This window comes from Oncorhynchus nerka, linkage group LG23 (genome assembly GCF_034236695.1).
Source record: "Oncorhynchus nerka isolate Pitt River linkage group LG23, Oner_Uvic_2.0, whole genome shotgun sequence".
Taxonomy (NCBI): domain Eukaryota; kingdom Metazoa; phylum Chordata; class Actinopteri; order Salmoniformes; family Salmonidae; genus Oncorhynchus; species Oncorhynchus nerka.
Genome location: NC_088418.1, coordinates 12282072 through 12299113, shown reverse-complemented (window position 1 = coordinate 12299113; position 17042 = coordinate 12282072). Strand labels below are relative to the sequence as shown.

The window sequence follows — 17042 nt, the reverse complement described above, 5'->3', positions numbered from 1 at the left end:
GGAGGAGTGGTGGAGAAGGAGACGGTGGAAGAGAAAGTGGACTGGGGGGGAAAGTGCCATGGTGGAAGAGATGAGGGGTATGGTGGAGGAGCTGGCGGGGGGGGAGGATGGTATCTCTTCAATGCCGCCATCACCAAAGAAGAGTATGAAGAGGAGGGGGCGATTGGCCGACAGTGAGGGGGAAGGGATGGCCAAGAGAGTGATGGGGGCGGGAGAAACCTCTGGGTTGCTGCTGGTTTCCCCAGGCCCTCAACTTCTGTTGGGTGGGGACACACATAACAAGACTCAGGACTGGGTACAAGAGGAGGTGGGGAGTTTTTTGTTTGGGGACTCAGCCTCCCCAATTTTTTTCCAAACCAGCTGCAACACTGGGGAGGGGGAGGATTGTGGTGGTAGACCCAGGGTGCAGGGCACTCCGGACCCAAACACTATTCCTGCATCCTGGGAGGGTGTGATGGAGGAAGAGGGGGGGATGTCGGGATTACGGATGGTGTTCTCACCGGTAGATATGGAGCAGGGGAGCATCGGGTGAGTCTCCTGTTTTATGTTTTTTTCTGTCTGGGTTTAGAATTTGAGTGTATTACATGTATTTATTTTTCATGGAGTCTAATTTGACTTTTGTTAGTTTAAATGTAAGGGGTTTAAGGGATTTTGTTAAGAGGAGGGCGGTTTTTAGTTATTTGGAGGGTGTGGGGTTTGATTTTTGTTTTTTACAGGAGGTTCACCTGAGGGATGGAGGGATGTTATTAGGTTTAAGAGGGAGTGGGACAAGGGGGAGTCGGTTTGGGGTGTTGGGGGTGCACTCATCGGGGTAGGAATTTTGTGTGGGCACAGGGAGGTAAAAGTGGAGGATTCCTTTGTGGTAATGCAGGGGAGGGTTATAGGGGTGGATGTCACGATAAGGGATTGTAAATTTAGATTAGTGGTGGTGTATGGGCCACAGGTGGTGGCAGACAGAAGGGAGATGGTGGACTGTCTGACGCCCCTGTGTGTCACAAATAGGAAATTAGTGATAGGGGGATTTTAATACAGATTTAGGAAGAGGGGGATAGCAGTGCGGGCGCCATTGCCAGGCTAATGGCTTGCCATGGTCTGGTAGATGGTGGTCTGCACACTACTCCGAAAATGGACGGTCCTACATGGCGTAACTCCAGGGGGTTGAGCGGAGGCTCGACTATATTTTTGTACCCAGGTCTTTGGGTAAGTTGTCTGGGCGGCTGTTGCCTGTTTTCTTTTCGGATCACGACGGGGTGCTCCTGCAGGTGGGGTCGCCAGTCTGCCTCTTTGGTAGAGGGTACTGGAAGCTAGATCGGGATGTGCTGGAGGAGCAGGCTTTTGTTGACGGGTTTTATGGTTTCTTTTGAGGCTTGAGGGCCTCCGGTCCATGTGCGAGGGGTGTTAGAGTGGTGGGAATTAGTTAAGGTGAGGATTAGGGCTTTTATAATAGGGTATTGCAAGAGGAAAAAAAAAAAGGGAGGAGAGGAGGGAGGTGGATCGTATCCAGAGGTTAATTGAACTCGAATACGAGGCAGGCAACCTCGGCGGGTCGCTTGACTGGGAGAGATCCGCAACCCTAAAGGCGCAGCTCAGGGAGTTGCAGGAGCGGAAGGCTCGAGCTTTCCTTGAGCGAGCGCATAGTGGCTTTCTAGAACATAATGAGACTTGTTCTGCTATGTTCTTTAAGTTGGTTAGGCAAGACAGAGTAGGAAGGTAATGCATGGTGTTAGGGAAGAAAATGGTAGTATAGTTAGAGAACCAGAGGATATGGTCAGGGTGACAACTGATCATTTCCAAGGTTTATTTAAGGAAAGGGAAATAGATGTAGAGCAGGGAAATGTGTTTTTAGAACACTTGTCCAGGCGGTTGCCGGAGGACATTAGAGAAGTGATGGAGGCCCAGATCTCACTAGAAGAGGTTGAGAGCGCTCTTAGGAGGATGGGAAAAGGGAAGGTGCCTGGGATAGATGGGCTGCCGGCTGAGTTTTATCTCAAGTTTTGGGGTATACTTGGACCAGTGGTCCTCAAAGTCTTGAAGGCCATCCTTGAGACGGGGTCCGGGGGATCAATGGCTTTTGGTGTGCTGTCACTTTTATATAAGAAGGGGGAAGTAACAGACCTTGGCAACTGGCGGCCGTTGACCATGCTGTGTGTAGATTACAAGCTACTTGCAAAGGTTTTAGCAGACCGGTTGCGCACAGCCCTTCCCTACGTCGTTCATGAGGATCAGACGTGCGGGGTAGAGGGCCGCTCTATTAGATGGAACCTACAGTTAATCAGGGACTCCATCGCTTGGGTTGAAGATAGAGGTCTGCCTTTAATGGTAGCAGCGCTAGATCAGGCGAAAGCCTTCGATCGCGTGAATAGATCCTTTTTATTCAGAGTGTTAGGTCGATTAGGATTTGGGGAGAAGTTTATAGGATGGATTCGTACATTATATGTCGGAGCGGGGTGCCGAGTTAGTGTAAATAGTCACTTGGGTGATGTTTTTGACCTCTCGTCTGGGGTCAGGCAGGGGTGCCCACTCTCGGCTCTCCTCTTCGTTCTGTACATGGAGCCTCTGGGGGCTGCCATTAAGGCAGACGCAGGGGTGGAAGGCTTGCTGATCCCTGGAAGTGGTGGGCTGCGTGTTAAGATGACGTGCCTGGGGGGTTATCTCTCTGTTATCTCTCTGTGAGGGGGCCCTGAGGATTCTCGGGGTCCATTTTGAGACCTCCGGCTCAGCGACGCTAAACTGGAACATGCGTATCGCAGTGGTACAGAGGAAGCTAGCAATGTGGAAGGCTAGGTATTTGTCTTTCATGGGCAAAGTCCTGGTCCTAAAGGTGGATGTGTTGCCGTCTCTTTTGTATTTGGCATACATCTACCCATTGCCGGCTTGTCTGAGGAGGCCTCTAGTGAGGCTTGTGTTTCAGTTTATGTGGAGTGGCAGGTGCGAGTGGGTCGCCAGGGCACGCATGATCTGTCCCATCGGGGAGGGAGGTAGGGGGGTACCACATTTTCCCCTCAAGCTGGACTCAATTTTTGTTTCTTTCTTGTTAACGGAGCTTGCTCAGCCAGTGATACACCCGTCCGGTTACCTCCTGCGGGTGTTTTTCTCGTATCAGGCGAGAAGCATAATGGTGTGGTCTAACACGGGTCCTCAGGCGGAACAGCTGCCGTGGCACTTTGGTCATGCGGCCAAGTGGCTGCGTGCGCACCCTGAGGTTGGGACGGGGAGATAGGGAGAGGTATTTTGTAGGGTAACTGGGAGGGAAGATGCTCCCCTGAGGTTTTGTTTGGGGTTTATGTTTAGTTTAATTAGTTTAATTAAAATACCATTATTTGAGTATGTATGTAAATTATGAGTTGTAAAGAATGAATGGTATTGAAGATAATAAATTATTTTTTATTTTAAAAAAAAATAGGCTGTAATAAGTTTCACGTTCCGTTCTGTTGTTTTTGTATTTAGTATCTGTTATTTCATGTACCGCGTTTTCTTTCATTAAAGTCATGAGTAACCAACACGCTGCATTTCGGTCCGACTCTCTTTCTTCAACAGACGAATGCCGTTACAGAATCACCCACCACAAACGGACCGAGTGGCGTGGTTACAGGCAGCAACAGCAGGAGCAGCGAAGGGAGGACGTTATGGACAGCAATGGCATGGAGTATACGACGTGGGAAGAAATCGACAGGTGGGCGGCCGACCCAGAGAGAGTGCAGGAGCCCGCCTGGGATTCCCTGCAGCAATGCGAAGAGGGCTATAGGCGAATGGAGTCAAAAAGGAAGACACGCCGGCTAAAACGGAGAGGCGCTGGTATAAACAGGCAGCGACAGCAGGAGCAGCAAAAGGAGGATGAAGTATTCGGAGAATGGACATGGGAAGACGTGTTGGATGGTAAAGGTTGTTACACTTGGGAGGAGATATTGGCCGGAAGAGATCGCCTCCCATGGGAACAGGTGGAGGCACTAAGGAGAGCAGAGGCAGCCTGAGATAGGAGCCGAAGATACGAGGGAACACGGTTGGCAAGGAAGCCCGTAAAGCAGCCCCAAAAAAAATATTGGGGGGGAGCTAGAAGGGAGTATAGCTATGCCAGGTAGGAGACCTGCGCAAACTCCCTGTGCTCACCGTTGGGCTAGAGAGACCGGGCAGGCATCGTGTTATGCTATGGAGCGCACAGTGTTTCCAGTGCGGGAACATAGCCCAGTGCGGCACATACCAGCCCTTCCTATTGGCCGGGCTAGAGTGGGCATCGAGCCAGGTAAGCTTGGGCAGGCTCGGTGCTCAAGAGCTCCAGTGCGCCTGCACGGTCCGGTCTATCCAGAGCCACCTCCACACACCAGTCCTCCGGTAGCAGCTCCCCGCACCAGGCTTCCTGTGCGTGTCCTCGATCCAGTACCACCAGTTCCAGCACCACGCACCAGGCCTTCAGTGCGCCTCGCCTGTTCAGCGCAGCCAGCGCTTTTCTCCTCTCCTGCGCTGTCGGAGTCTCCCGCCTGTTTTGCGCAGCCAGAGCCTTTCTCCTCTCCTGCGCTGCCGGAGTCTCCCGTCTGCCCAGCACCGCCAGTCTGCCCAGCGCCGCCAGTGCTCCCAGTCTGCCCAGCGCCGCCAGTGCTTCCAGTCTGCCCAGCGCCGCCAGTCTGCCCAGCGCCGCCAGTGCTCCCAGTCTGCCCAGCGCCGCCAGTGCTCCCAGTCTGCCCAGCGCCGCCAGTGCTCCCAGTCTGCCCAGCGCCGCCAGTGCTCCCAGTCTACCCAGCGCCGCCAGTGCTCCCAGTCTGCCCAGCGCCGCCAGTGCTTCCAGTCTGCCCAGCGCCGCCAGTGCTCCCAGTCTGCCCAGCGCCGCCAGTCTGCCCAGCGCCGCCAGTCTGCCCAGCGCCGCCAGTGCTCCCAGTCTGCCCAGCGCCGCCAGTCAGCCCAGCTCCGCCAGACAACCAGTCTCTTCCAGATCTGCCAGACAACCAGTCTCTTCCAGATCTGCCAGACAACCAGTCTCTTCCAGATCTGCCAGACAACCAGTCTCTTCCAGATCCGCCAGACAACCAGAATCTTCCAGATCTGCTTGTCAACCTGAATCTTCCAGTTCCGCCAGCCAGCCAGGATTTACCGGAGCCTTCTACCTGCCTGAGCTTCATCTCAGTACTGGGCTTCATCTCAGTACTGGGCCTCCTCTCAGTACTGGGTTTCCTCTCAGTACTGGGTTTCCCCTCAGTCCCGGGCTGCCCCTCAGTCCCGGGCTGCCCCCCTGTCCCGAGCTGCCCCCCTGTCCCGAGCTGCCCCCTTGTCCCGAGCTGCCCCCCTGTCCCGAGCTGCCCCCCTGTCCCGAGCTGCCCCTCTGTCCCGAGCTGCCCCTCAGTCCAGTGGGGATCTGGGTGAGGACTATTAGGCCATGGTCGGCAGCGAGGGTGGATTACCCCAGGACGCGAAGGGGAGGAACTATTACATTAATGGAGTGGGGTCCACGTCCCGAGCCGGAGCCGCCACCATGGACAGACGCCCACCCGGACCCTCCCTATGGTTTTGAGGTGCGTCCGGGAGTCCGCACCTTAGGGGGGGGGTTCTGTCACGCCTTGGTCAATATGTTTTGTGTTTTCGTTATATATTTTGGTCAGGCCAGGGTGTGACATGGGTTTATGTGTTGGGTTCGTATTGGGGTTTTATTAGCATTGGGATTGTGTATGATTAGGGGTGTGTCTAGTTAGGCTTGGCTGCCTGAGGCGGTTCTCAATTGGAGTCAGGTGATTCTCGTTGTCTCGGATTGGGAACCGTATTTAGGTAGCCTGAGTTCACTTAGTAATTCGTGGGTGATTATTCCTGTCTCTGTGGAGTGTTCACCAGATAGGGTGTAATAAGTTTCACGTTCCGTTCTGTTGTTTTTGTATTTAGTATCTGTTATTTCATGTACCGCGTTTTCTTTCATTAAAGTCATGAGTAACCAACACGCTGCATTTCGGTCCGACTCTCGTTCTTCAACAGACGAACGCCGTTACATACGCAAGTATAAACACCATGGGACCACGCAGCCGCCATACCGCTCAGGAAGGAGACGCGTTCTGTCTCCTAGAGATGAACGTACTTTTCAATAGCAGAACAACAGCAAAGTACCTTGTGAAGATGCTGGAGGAAACAGGTACAAAAGTATCTATATCCACAGTAAAACTAGTCCTATATCGACATAACCTGAAAGGCCGCTCAGCAAGGAAGAAGCCACTGCTCCAAAACCGCCATAAAAAAGGTTTGCAACTGCACATGGGAACAAAGATCGTACTTTTGGAGAAATGTCTTCTGGTCTGATGAAACAAAAATAGAACTGTTTGGCCATAATGACCATCGTTATGTTTGGAGGAAAAAGGGGGAGGCTTACAAGCCGAAGAACACCATCCCAACTGTGAAGCACGGGGGTGGCAGCATCATGTTGTGGGGGTGCTTTGCTGCAGGAGGGACTGGTTTACTTTACAAAATATATGGCATCATGAGGAAGGACAATTATGTGGATATATTGAAGCAACATCTCAAGACATCAATCAGGAAGTTGAAGCTTGGTCGCAAATGGGTCTTCTGATGACCCCAAGCATACTTCCAAAGTTGTGGCAAAATGGCTGAAGGACCAGCAAAGTCGAGGTATTGGAGTGGCCATCCCAAAGCCCTGACCTCAATCGTATAGAAAATGTGTAGGCAGAACTGAAAAAGTGTGTGTGAGCAAGGAGGCCTACAAACCTGACTCAGTTAACCAGCTCTGTCAGAAATGGGCCAAAATTCACCCAATTTATTGTAAGAAGCTTGTGGAAGGCTACCTGAAATGTTTGACCCAAATTAAACAATTTAAAGGCAATGATACCAAATACTAATTGAGTTTATGTAAACTTCTGACCCACTGGGATTGTGATGAAATAAATAAAAGCTGAAGTAAATCACATTCTCTACTATTATTCTGACTTTTCACGTTCTTAAACAAAATGACCTAAGACAGGGAATGTTTACTAGGACTAAATGTCAGGAATTGTACAAAAAAACTGAGTTTAAATGTATTTGACTAAGGTGTATGTAAACTTCCGACTTCAACTGTATCCTCTCTACCTCTATATCTATCCTCTCTACCTCTATATCTATCCCCTCTACCTCTATATCTATCCTCTCTACCTCTATATCTATCCTCTCTACCTCTATATCTATCCTCTCTACCTCTATATTTATCCTCTCTACCTCTATATTTATCCTCTCTACCTCTATATATATCCTCTCTACCTCTATATCTATCCTCTCTACCTCTACATTTATCCCCTCTACCTCTATATTTATCCTCTATCCCTCTATATTTATCCTCTCTACCTCTATATTTATCCTCTCTACCTCTATCTATCCTCTCTACCTCTATATCTATCCTCTCTACCTCTATATTTATCCTCCCTACCTCTATATTTATCCTCTCTACCTCTATATTTATCCTCCCTACCTCTATATTTATCCTCTCTACCTCTATCTATCCTCTCTACCTCTATATTTATCCTCTCTACCTCTATATCTATCATCTCTACCTCTATATTTATCCTCTCTACCTCTAAATCTATCCTCTCTACCTCTATATCTATCCTCTCTACCTCTATATCTATCCTCTCTACCTCTATATCTATCCTCTCTACCTCTATTTCTATCCTCTCTACCTCTATATTTATCCTCTCTACCTCTATATATATCCTCTCTACCTCTATATCTATCCTCTCTACCTCTACATTTATCCCCTCTACCTCTATATTTATCCTCTCTACCTCTATCTATCCTCTCTACCTCTATATCTATCCTCTCTACCTCTATATTTATCCTCCCTACCTCTATATTTATCCTCTCTACCTCTATATTTATCCTCCCTACCTCTATATTTATCCTCTACCTCTATCTATCCCTCTACCTCTATATTTATCCTCTCTATCTATATCTATCCTCTCTACCTCTATATTTATCCTCCCTACCTCTATATTTATCCTCTCTACCTCTATATCTATCCTACCTCTATATCTATCCTCTCTATATTTATCCTCTCTACCTTTATATCTATCCTCTCTACCTCTATATTTATCTATATCCTCTATATCTATCCTCTCTACCTCTATATCTATCCTCTCTACCTCTATTTCTATCCCTCTACCTCTATATTTATCCTCCTCTACCTCTATATCTATCCTCTCTACCTCTATATTTATCCCTACCTCTATATTTATCCCTCTACCTCTATCTATCCCTCTCTACCTCTATATCTATCCTCTCTACCTCTATATTTATCCTCCCTACCTCTATATTTATCCTCTCTACCTCTATATTTATCCTCCCTACCTCTATATTTATCCTCTCTACCTCTATCTATCCTCTCTACCTCTATATTTATCCTCTCTACCTCTATATCTATCCTCTCTACCTCTATATCTATCCTCTCTACCTTTATATCTATCCTCTCTACCTCTATATTTATCTTCTCTACCTCTATATTTATCCTCTCTATATTTATCCTCTCTACCTCTATATTTATCCTCTCTACCTCTATATTTATCCTCTCTAGCTGTAAAGTATTTGCCCCCTTTTTGATTTTCTCTGTTTTTGCATATTTTTTATACTGAATTTTATCAGATCTTCAACCAAAACCTAATATTAGATAAAGGGAACCTGAGTGAAAAAATAACACAATAATTGCATACTTTCTTTATACACAAAGTTATGCAACACCCAATGCCCCTGTGTGAGAAAGTCATTGCTCCCTTACACTCAATACCTGGTTGTACCACCTTTAGCTGCAATGAATCCAACCAAACGCTTCCTGTAGCTGTTGATCAGTCTTTCAGCTCGCTGTGGGGGAATTTTGGCTCATTCTTCCATGCAGAACTGCAGTAACTCAGCGACATTTTGTGGGTTTTCAAGCCTGAGCTGCTCGTTTCAAGTCCTGTCATCTCAATTGGGATTAGGTCTGGATTTTGACTAGGCCATTCCAAACCTTCACATTTGTTGCTTTTTAGCCATTTTCATGTAGACTTAATTGTGTGTTTTGGATCATTGTCTTGCTGCATGACCCAGCTGCACATCAGCTTCAGCTCCCTGATTGATGGCCTGACATTCTCCTGTAGAATTCTGATACAGAGCAGAATTCATGGTTCCTTCTATTAAGGCAAGTTGTCCAGGTCCTGAGGCAGCAAAGCATCCCCAAACCATCACACTACCACCACCATGCTTCACCGTTGGTATGAGGTTCTTACTGTGGAATGCAGTGTTTGGTGTTCGCCAGGCATAACGGGACCCATGTCGTTCAAAACGTTATACTTTTGACTCATTTGTTCACAGAACATTCTTCCAAGAGTCTTGATGATCATCCAGGTGCTTCCAGGGGCTGTTCGGGAAACTCGAGTCAACTTTTGGGACGTGATGGGTCCCATTTATGTCTGATAACAATCAAACACTGCATTCCATATAAGTTGTCTGTTGTTTTAATGTGAGACTGAATGTGTGTGTTCCAGGGGAGGTGTTCCTCATGATGGAACAGATGAAGGTGTCCGTAACAGACCTGGACTCTGTCCCTCTAGACCACGTGTGAGTGTTTCAATGTTCACTGGGCTCTTAACCAGGAAGTGTTTGTCAGTGCTCAATGTCAGGCTCATTGCTCAGTGAGGTGGTGATGTGTGTCTGTGAGTGTATTTCTGTCTGTTAGGTTCAGCTACTCCGAGTGTGTAACGTTCTTCTCTTTATCTTCATGTTAGGCTGAGTGAGGCAGGGGGCCAAGCCTTGGTGAGACATGAGGGCAAAGGATCCGAGGGCTTCCTGGAACACATCTTCAAATACGCTGCGAAGGAACTGTTTGGTCTGGATGTAGACCAGATCACATACAAGACTCTCAGGTGAGGAGGGGAGAGAGATGGAAGACCTTGAACTGAGACCGTTGGAGAGGGAAGAGCGCTGACCTGGGCTCAAATACGCGTGGATTTGATTATTGTTTATTTAAATACTTATTTTCTGTGTGTTTTTTTTATTTGATTTTTTAGATAATGTGGCTTGAATCAATTACATCTATTCAAAGTATTTTCAAAAACATTATTTAAACCAGCAAAACAGGTCTTCCGGGTTGGAGCGAGCCGGTCGCATCCGCGCTTCGGTCTCCTTCGGTCTGCAGGTTGTATAACTTTTTCATTACATTTCATTATAGTACAACGGTCTGATTTGTCTAATCTTAGCAATTTCTTCTTAGCTAACTACATAGCCGTCGTTGTATCAAAGATAATTGCGTAATTATCGTATTTCGTCGTCCTCCTATCTGCCCAACACGTTCACCGTCTACCGTAGCACTGTAGTAACTATCACACTCAACTGAATGACTTGATTAGTGTAGTGTTAGCTAGCTACATAGTTGTCTTTGCTGTCTTCGTATCCAAGATAATTGTGTAGTTTAGAGTGTGGAGTCTTAGAGTGATAATTGCGTTATTATCGTATTTCGTCGTCCTCCTATCTGCCTAGCAGCTAGCCAGCTAGCATACGTTCACCGGCTACCGTAGCACTGTAGTAACTATCACACTCAACTGAACGACTTGATTAGTGTAGTATTAGCTAGCTACATAGTTGTCTTTGCTGTCTTCGTATTAAAAGATAATTGTGTAGTTTACAGTGTGTAGTCTTAGAGTGATTATCTTAATTTACCGAGGTTAGCTAGCCAGCTATTTTGTCGTCCTTAACGTAGGAGACACTCCTAGCTAGCCAACAGCCAGCCAACGTCTACTGAATAGAACTTTCGCATTCCGGTCGCATTCCGCTTCGCTCCACAGGTAGTATCACATTTTCATTTCATTTCATTACAGTCCCAACGGTGTGATTTGTTTGATCGTAGCTAGCTACATAGCTACATCGCCGTCTTTGTTTCAAAGATAATTGTGTAGTCTAGAGCGATTTTCTAGGTTAGCTAGCCAGCTATTGTCGTTCTCCTAACGCAACGTAACGTAACCAACACTGCTAGCTAGCCAGCTAGCATTGTAGAAACTTCACACTCAACGGAACGACTTGATTAGGGTAGTGTCAACAACGCAGCTAGCCTACCTCAGCAGTACTGTATCATTTTAATCATTTTAGTCAATTAGATTCTTGCTACGTAAGCTTAACTTTCTGAACATTCGAGACGTGTAGTCCACTTGTCATTCCAATCTCCTCTGCATTAGCGTAGCCTCTTCTCTAGCCTGTCAACTATGTGTCTGTCTATCCCTGTTCTCTCCTCTCTGCACAGACCATACAAACGCTCCACACCGCATGGCCGCGCCACCCTAATCTGGTGGTCCCAGCACGACCCACGTGGAGTTCCAGGTCTCCGGTAGCCTCTGGAACTGCCGATCTGCGGCCAACAAGGCAGAGTTCATCTCAGCCTATGCCTCCCTCCAGTCCCTCGACTTCTTGGCACTGACGGAAACATGGATCACCACAGACAACACCGCTACTCCTACTGCTCTCTCTTCGTCCGCCCACGTGCTCTCGCACACCCCGAGAGCTTTTGGTCAGCGGGGTGGTGGCACCGGGCTCCTCATCTCTCCCAAGTGGTCATTCTCTTTCTCCCTTACCCATCTGTCTATCGCCTCCTTTGAATTCCATGCTGTCACAGTTACCAGCCCTTTCAAGCTTAACATCCTTATAATTTATCGCCCTCCAGGTTCCCTCGGAGAGTTCATCAATGAGCTTGATGCCTTGATAAGCTCCTTTCCTGAGGACGGCTCACCTCTCACAGTTCTGGGCGACTTTAACCTCCCCACGTCTACCTTTGACTCATTCCTCTCTGCCTCCTTCTTTCCACTCCTCTCCTCTTTTGACCTCACCCTCTCACCTTCCCCCTACTCACAAGGCAGGCAATACGCTCGACCTCATCTTTACTAGATGCTGTTCTTCCACTAACCTCATTGCAACTCCCCTCCAAGTCTCCGACCACTACCTTGTATCCTTTTCCCTCTCGCTCTCATCCAACACTTCCCACACTGCCCTACTCGGATGGTATCGCGCCGTCCCAACCTTCGCTCTCTCTCCCCGCTACTCTCTCCTCTTCCATCCTATCATCTCTTCCCTCTGCTCAAACCTTCTCCAACCTATCTCCTGATTCTGCCTCCTCAACCCTCCTCTCCTCCCTTTCTGCATCCTTTGACTCTCTATGTCCCCTATCCTCCAGGCCGGCTCGGTCCTCCCTCCCGCTCCGTGGCTCGACGACTCATTGCGAGCTCACAGAACAGGGCTCCGGGCAGCCGAGCGGAAATGGAGGAAAACTCGCCTCCCTGCGGAACTGGCATCCTTTCACTCCCTCCTCTCTACATTTTCCTCCTCTGTCTCTGCTGCTAAAGCCACTTTCTACCACTCTAAATTCCAAGCATCTGCCTCTAACCCTAGGAAGCTCTTTGCCACCTTCTCCTCCCTCTTGAATCCTCCTCCCCTCCCCCTCCTCCCTCTCTGCAGATGACTTCGTCAACCATTTTGAAAAGAAGGTCGACGACATCCGATCCTCGTTTGCTAAGTCAAACGACACCGCTGGTTCTGCTCACACTGCCCTACCCTGTGCTCTGACCTCTTTCTCCCCTCTCTCTCCAGATGACATCTCGCGTCTTGTGACGGCCGGCCGCCCAACAACCTGCCCGCTTGACCCTATCCCCTCCTCTCTTCTCCAGACCATCTCCGGTGACCTTCTCCCTTACCTCACCTCGCTCATCAACTCATCCCTGACCGCTGGCTACGTCCCTCCCGCCTTCAAGAGAGCGAGAGTTGCACCCCTTCTGAGAAAAACTACACTCGATCCCTCCGATGTCAACAACTACAGACCAGTATCCCTTCTTTCTTTTCTCTCCAAAACTCTTGAACGTGCCGTCCTTGGCCAGCTCTCCCGCTATCTCTCTCAGAATGACCTTCTTGATCCAAATCAGTCAGGTTTCAAGACTAGTCATTCAACTGAGACTGCTCTTCTCTGTATCACGGAGGCACTCCGCACTGCTAAAGCTAACTCTCTCTCCTCTGCTCTCATCCTTCTAGACCTATCGGCTGCCTTCGATACTGTGAACCATCAGATCCTCCTCTCCACCCTCTCCGAGTTGGGCATCTCCGGTGCGGCCCATGCTTGGATTGCGTCCTACCTGACAGGTCGCTCCTACCAGGTGGCGTGGCGAGAATCTGTCTCCTCACCACGCGCTCTCACCACTGGTGTCACCCAGGGCTCTGTTCTAGGCCCTCTCCTATTCTCGCTATACACCAAGTCACTTGGCTCTGTCATAACCTCACATGGTCTCTCCTATCATTGCTATGCAGACGACACACAATTCATCTTCTCCTTTCCCCCCTCTGATGACCAGGTGGCGAATCGCATCTCTGCATGTCTGGCAGACATATCAGTGTGGATGACGGATCACCACCTCAAGCTGAACCTCGGCAAGACGGAGCTGCTCTTCCTACCGGGGAAGGACTGCCCGTTCCATGATCTCGCCATCACGGTTGACAACTCCATCGTGTCCTCCTCCCAGAGCGCTAAGAACCTTGGCGTGATCCTGGACAACACCCTGTCGTTCTCAACTAACATCAAGGCGGTGGCCCGTTCCTGTAGGTTCATGCTCTACAACATCCGCAGAGTACGACCCTGCCTCACACAGGAAGCGGCGCAGGTCCTAATCCAGGCACTTGTCATCTCCCGTCTGGATTACTGCAACTCGCTGTTGGCTGGGCTCCCTGCCTGTGCCATTAAACCCCTACAACTCATCCAGAACGCCGCAGCCCGTCTGGTGCTCTCACGTCACCCCGCTCCTCCGCTCTCTCCACTGGCTTCCAGTTGAAGCTCGCATCCGCTACAAGACCATGGTGCTTGCCTACGGAGCTGTGAGGGGAACGGCACCTCAGTACCTCCAGGCTCTGATCAGGCCCTACACCCAAACAAGGGCACTGCGTTCATCCACCTCTGGCCTGCTCGCCTCCCTACCACTGAGGAAGTACAGTTCCCGCTCAGCCCAGTCAAAACTGTTCGCTGCTCTGGCCCCCCAATGGTGGAACAAACTCCCTCACGACGCCAGGACAGCGGAGTCAATCACCACCTTCCGGAGACACCTGAAACCCCACCTCTTTAAGGAATACCTAGGATAGGATAAAGTAATCCTTCTCCCCCCCCCTTAAAAGACCTAGATGCACTATTGTAAAGTGGCTGTTCCACTGGATGTCATAAGGTGAAAGCACCAATTTGTAAGTCGCTCTGGATAAGAGCGTCTGCTAAATGACTTAAATGTAGTCTGGGCCTGCATCCACAAAGCGTCTCAGAATGGAACATTGGCCCCATGCCCTGAGAATAGAGACATTTTACTCTTCTGGGTCAAATAAAAACCAGCTATTGCATGAAGCCTCTTTAGTCATGAGAGTCACTCCAAGTCAACAGATATTTAGGAGACCTCGTGAGCTGCTCTAAACCAGTTAAGCGTTACCAGCAGTTCTGTCTTGGTAACAGAACATTGCAGTGAGTCAGTGATTCCTGCATCACATGCAATTGCTTTTGAGTTGTTAAAATGATATTTCATCAACCATAAATAATCTGGACCTGTAACATACCTCTTTCACATGACATGCCTAAATACTTAGAACCTCCAGGCTAATAAATAAACATGTTTTTCTTTTGATTATTTAATGACCTACTTCATGTTATTTCAAGTTATCCATTTGGAACGCAACATCACGTTGTTTAAAATATCTCTAAATTGTGAAAAACCTATAAATTGGGAATTGAAGGCATCTATAGTGTCAACTTCAATAGTGTTAGATGAAAATGACAGCTCTTTCAAAAAGTTGCAGCGTTATATGCAACATTATCGGCAAGTGACTTGATGCCTACTGTGCCAAAGCCATTTAGAGTCGTTAAACGTTAGTGACGACGAGTGTGTTGACAATGGTAATATTATAAAATTCTGCTTTTAACAACGTTTAAAATGTGTATTATCAAAAAAGGTTATGCATGCCAACATGTTAGGCAATAAGAGTAGGCAAAGTGAGTATATAAATATAATGTCTTTGAAAGTAATTGAAATACCTTAAATAGTATTTGAACTCAGGAGAGGGAAGGATGAGAGCGGAGAGGGGTAGAAAAGAGAGTAAAGCACTTCCTCTCTCCCCCTTGCCTCCCTCTCTCTGACCTCCCTGCCTCCCTCCTCTCCCCCCTCCTCCCTTCCTCTCCCCCCACCTCCCTTCCTCTCCCCCCGCCTCCCTCCCTCTCTCCCCCTGCCTCCCTTCCTCTCTCCCTCCCCTCTCTCCCCCGCCTCCCTTCCTCTCTCCCTCCCCTCTCCCCCTCCTCCCTCCCTATCTCCCCCCCCGCCTCCCTTCCTCTCTCCCCCTCCCTCTCTCCCTATCTCCCCCGCCTCCCTTCCTCTCTCCCCCTCTCTCCCCCTCCCCCTCCCTATCTCCCCCGCCTCCCTCCCTCTCTCCCTCCTCCTCCCTCTCTCCTCCCTTCCTCTCTCCCCCTTGCCTCCCCCTCCTCCCTCCCTCCCTCTCTCCCCCTCCTCCCTCCCTCTCTCCCCCCTTCTCACTTCCTCTCTCCCTCCCTATCTCCCCCCGCCTCCCTTCCTCTCTCCCCCTTGCCTCCCTCCTCTAGGAACCGTGACTTCCAGGAGGTGTGTCTGGAGCGGGATGGGGAGGTGCTGCTGCAGTTTGCATCCATCTACGACTTCAGGAACATCCAGACTCTGGTCCACCGCATGAGGACAGGACACATCCCCTACCAACTGGTGGAGGTGCTGTCATGCCCCGGCGGTAGGTCACATCTACTTCCTGGTCCTGGTTTGGTTTTGGGTTAATGTGATGAGGCAGCTGTCAACCTGTTTGTGTTGAACTGAACTGGATATAGAAACTAGAAAAGGGATTTAGTGTAATCTTTATTTTTGTATTTTATACTTTGTTTTACCGCCGTTCTCCCCCTCTCTTTCCCCTTCTCTCTCCCCAGGCTGTGTGAGTGGTCGTGGGCAGGCGGAGGGAGAGACAGGGCGTCGGGTGGACAAGGCCTTGGTTCAGCAGATGGAGGACGCCTACAGCAGTCTAACAGTCAGGCTGCCTGACACAAACCCTGACCTACTCATACTCTACCAGGATTGGCTGGAGGGACAGGACTCAACTCATGCCAACACACTCCTACACACACAGTACACACAGCAGACCCCCAGCCAGACATAGACACACATACAGTGGTGAGACACACACACACAGAAACCCAAACACACCTCAACATCCAAAAGCCCAATCAATCACTGACCCTCTGTCTTCCAAGGACCCACTGCAGTGGTTTCCATAGGTACCATTGTATAGGAGGGGATGGGCAGAGGGCCTGGATACTGTGTTTGTGTTCCTTTGCTCCCTGCCTAAAGAATCATCTCTGAAAAACACCCATATATCCAAGACTTGATTCTGAACTTCCTTACTCGAAAAGTAAAGGTGGTGCTGTTATTCCATCCGATGTACTGCTCTCGAGTGTTGTGGAGGCTTATCCACTGCTTTCACCATGGAGGGGAAACAGCAAATACTTGTGCTTTGTTCCAGAGGGAATTCATGATGTGACAGACACATTTGTGACATTGGGAAAACAATTGTATCTGATCCAAGGGGTGAAGCAGGAAAACTATCAAACAAACTGTGTCTTGTTAACATGTAGTGAATGTGAAACCTGTAAGTAGGACTAAAAGCATTCTTAGAAGTGATCCAAACAGTTTAAATAAAACCAGCTGTACTTGTATCAACTGACAAATGGACACGTTGTTTTGTCTCCTGTGATTCCAACATGCTGAATGATCAATCAAGCGATTGAAAGTGCTAGTAGCTCTTCTCACTAATAATGCTGGTAGTGTGGCTGCCATTTGCAATGCACGAGTTCATCCATGTCATGAGCACTGGAATTATCTTAGCTATATGATGTCCATATGAGATCCACTCACCGGACAGTTTATTAGGTACACCACCCTGTTCACAAAAATGGATCACTTCTACAGACAGTGAGTCACGTGGCCTTGGCTTACTATATAAAGCAGTCAGACAGACATCGAGGATTTCAGTTACTGTTTGATTGAACG

The 17042-nt window shown here is 48.8% G+C and overlaps 1 protein-coding gene across 1 annotated transcript; it reads left to right on the top strand.

Annotated features, from left to right (window-relative positions):
• The first annotated feature begins 9439 nt into the window (after window positions 1–9439).
• On the top strand, window positions 9440–16724 carry LOC115122062 (nuclear prelamin A recognition factor-like). The gene is made up of 4 exons (XM_065007866.1): window positions 9440–9546; window positions 9714–9851; window positions 15578–15735; window positions 15926–16724. The coding sequence occupies exons 1-4, from the start codon at window positions 9488–9490 to the stop codon at window positions 16150–16152; spliced, it is 582 nt and encodes a 193-aa protein (XP_064863938.1). The 5' UTR covers window positions 9440–9487; the 3' UTR covers window positions 16153–16724.
• The last annotated feature ends 318 nt before the right edge of the window (window positions 16725–17042 follow it).

Excerpts from the sequence above, each read along its gene's own strand:
- LOC115122062 (XM_065007866.1), top strand. The coding sequence starts at position 9,488 with ATGATGGAACAGATGAAGGTGTCCGTAACAGACCTGGACTCTGTCCCT. Across the intron at positions 9,547-9,713 it reads TCTGTCCCTCTAGACCACGT|GCTGAGTGAGGCAGGGGGCC; the intron begins GTGAGTGTTTCA and ends TCTTCATGTTAG. Across the intron at positions 9,852-15,577 it reads ATCACATACAAGACTCTCAG|GAACCGTGACTTCCAGGAGG; the intron begins GTGAGGAGGGGA and ends TCCCTCCTCTAG.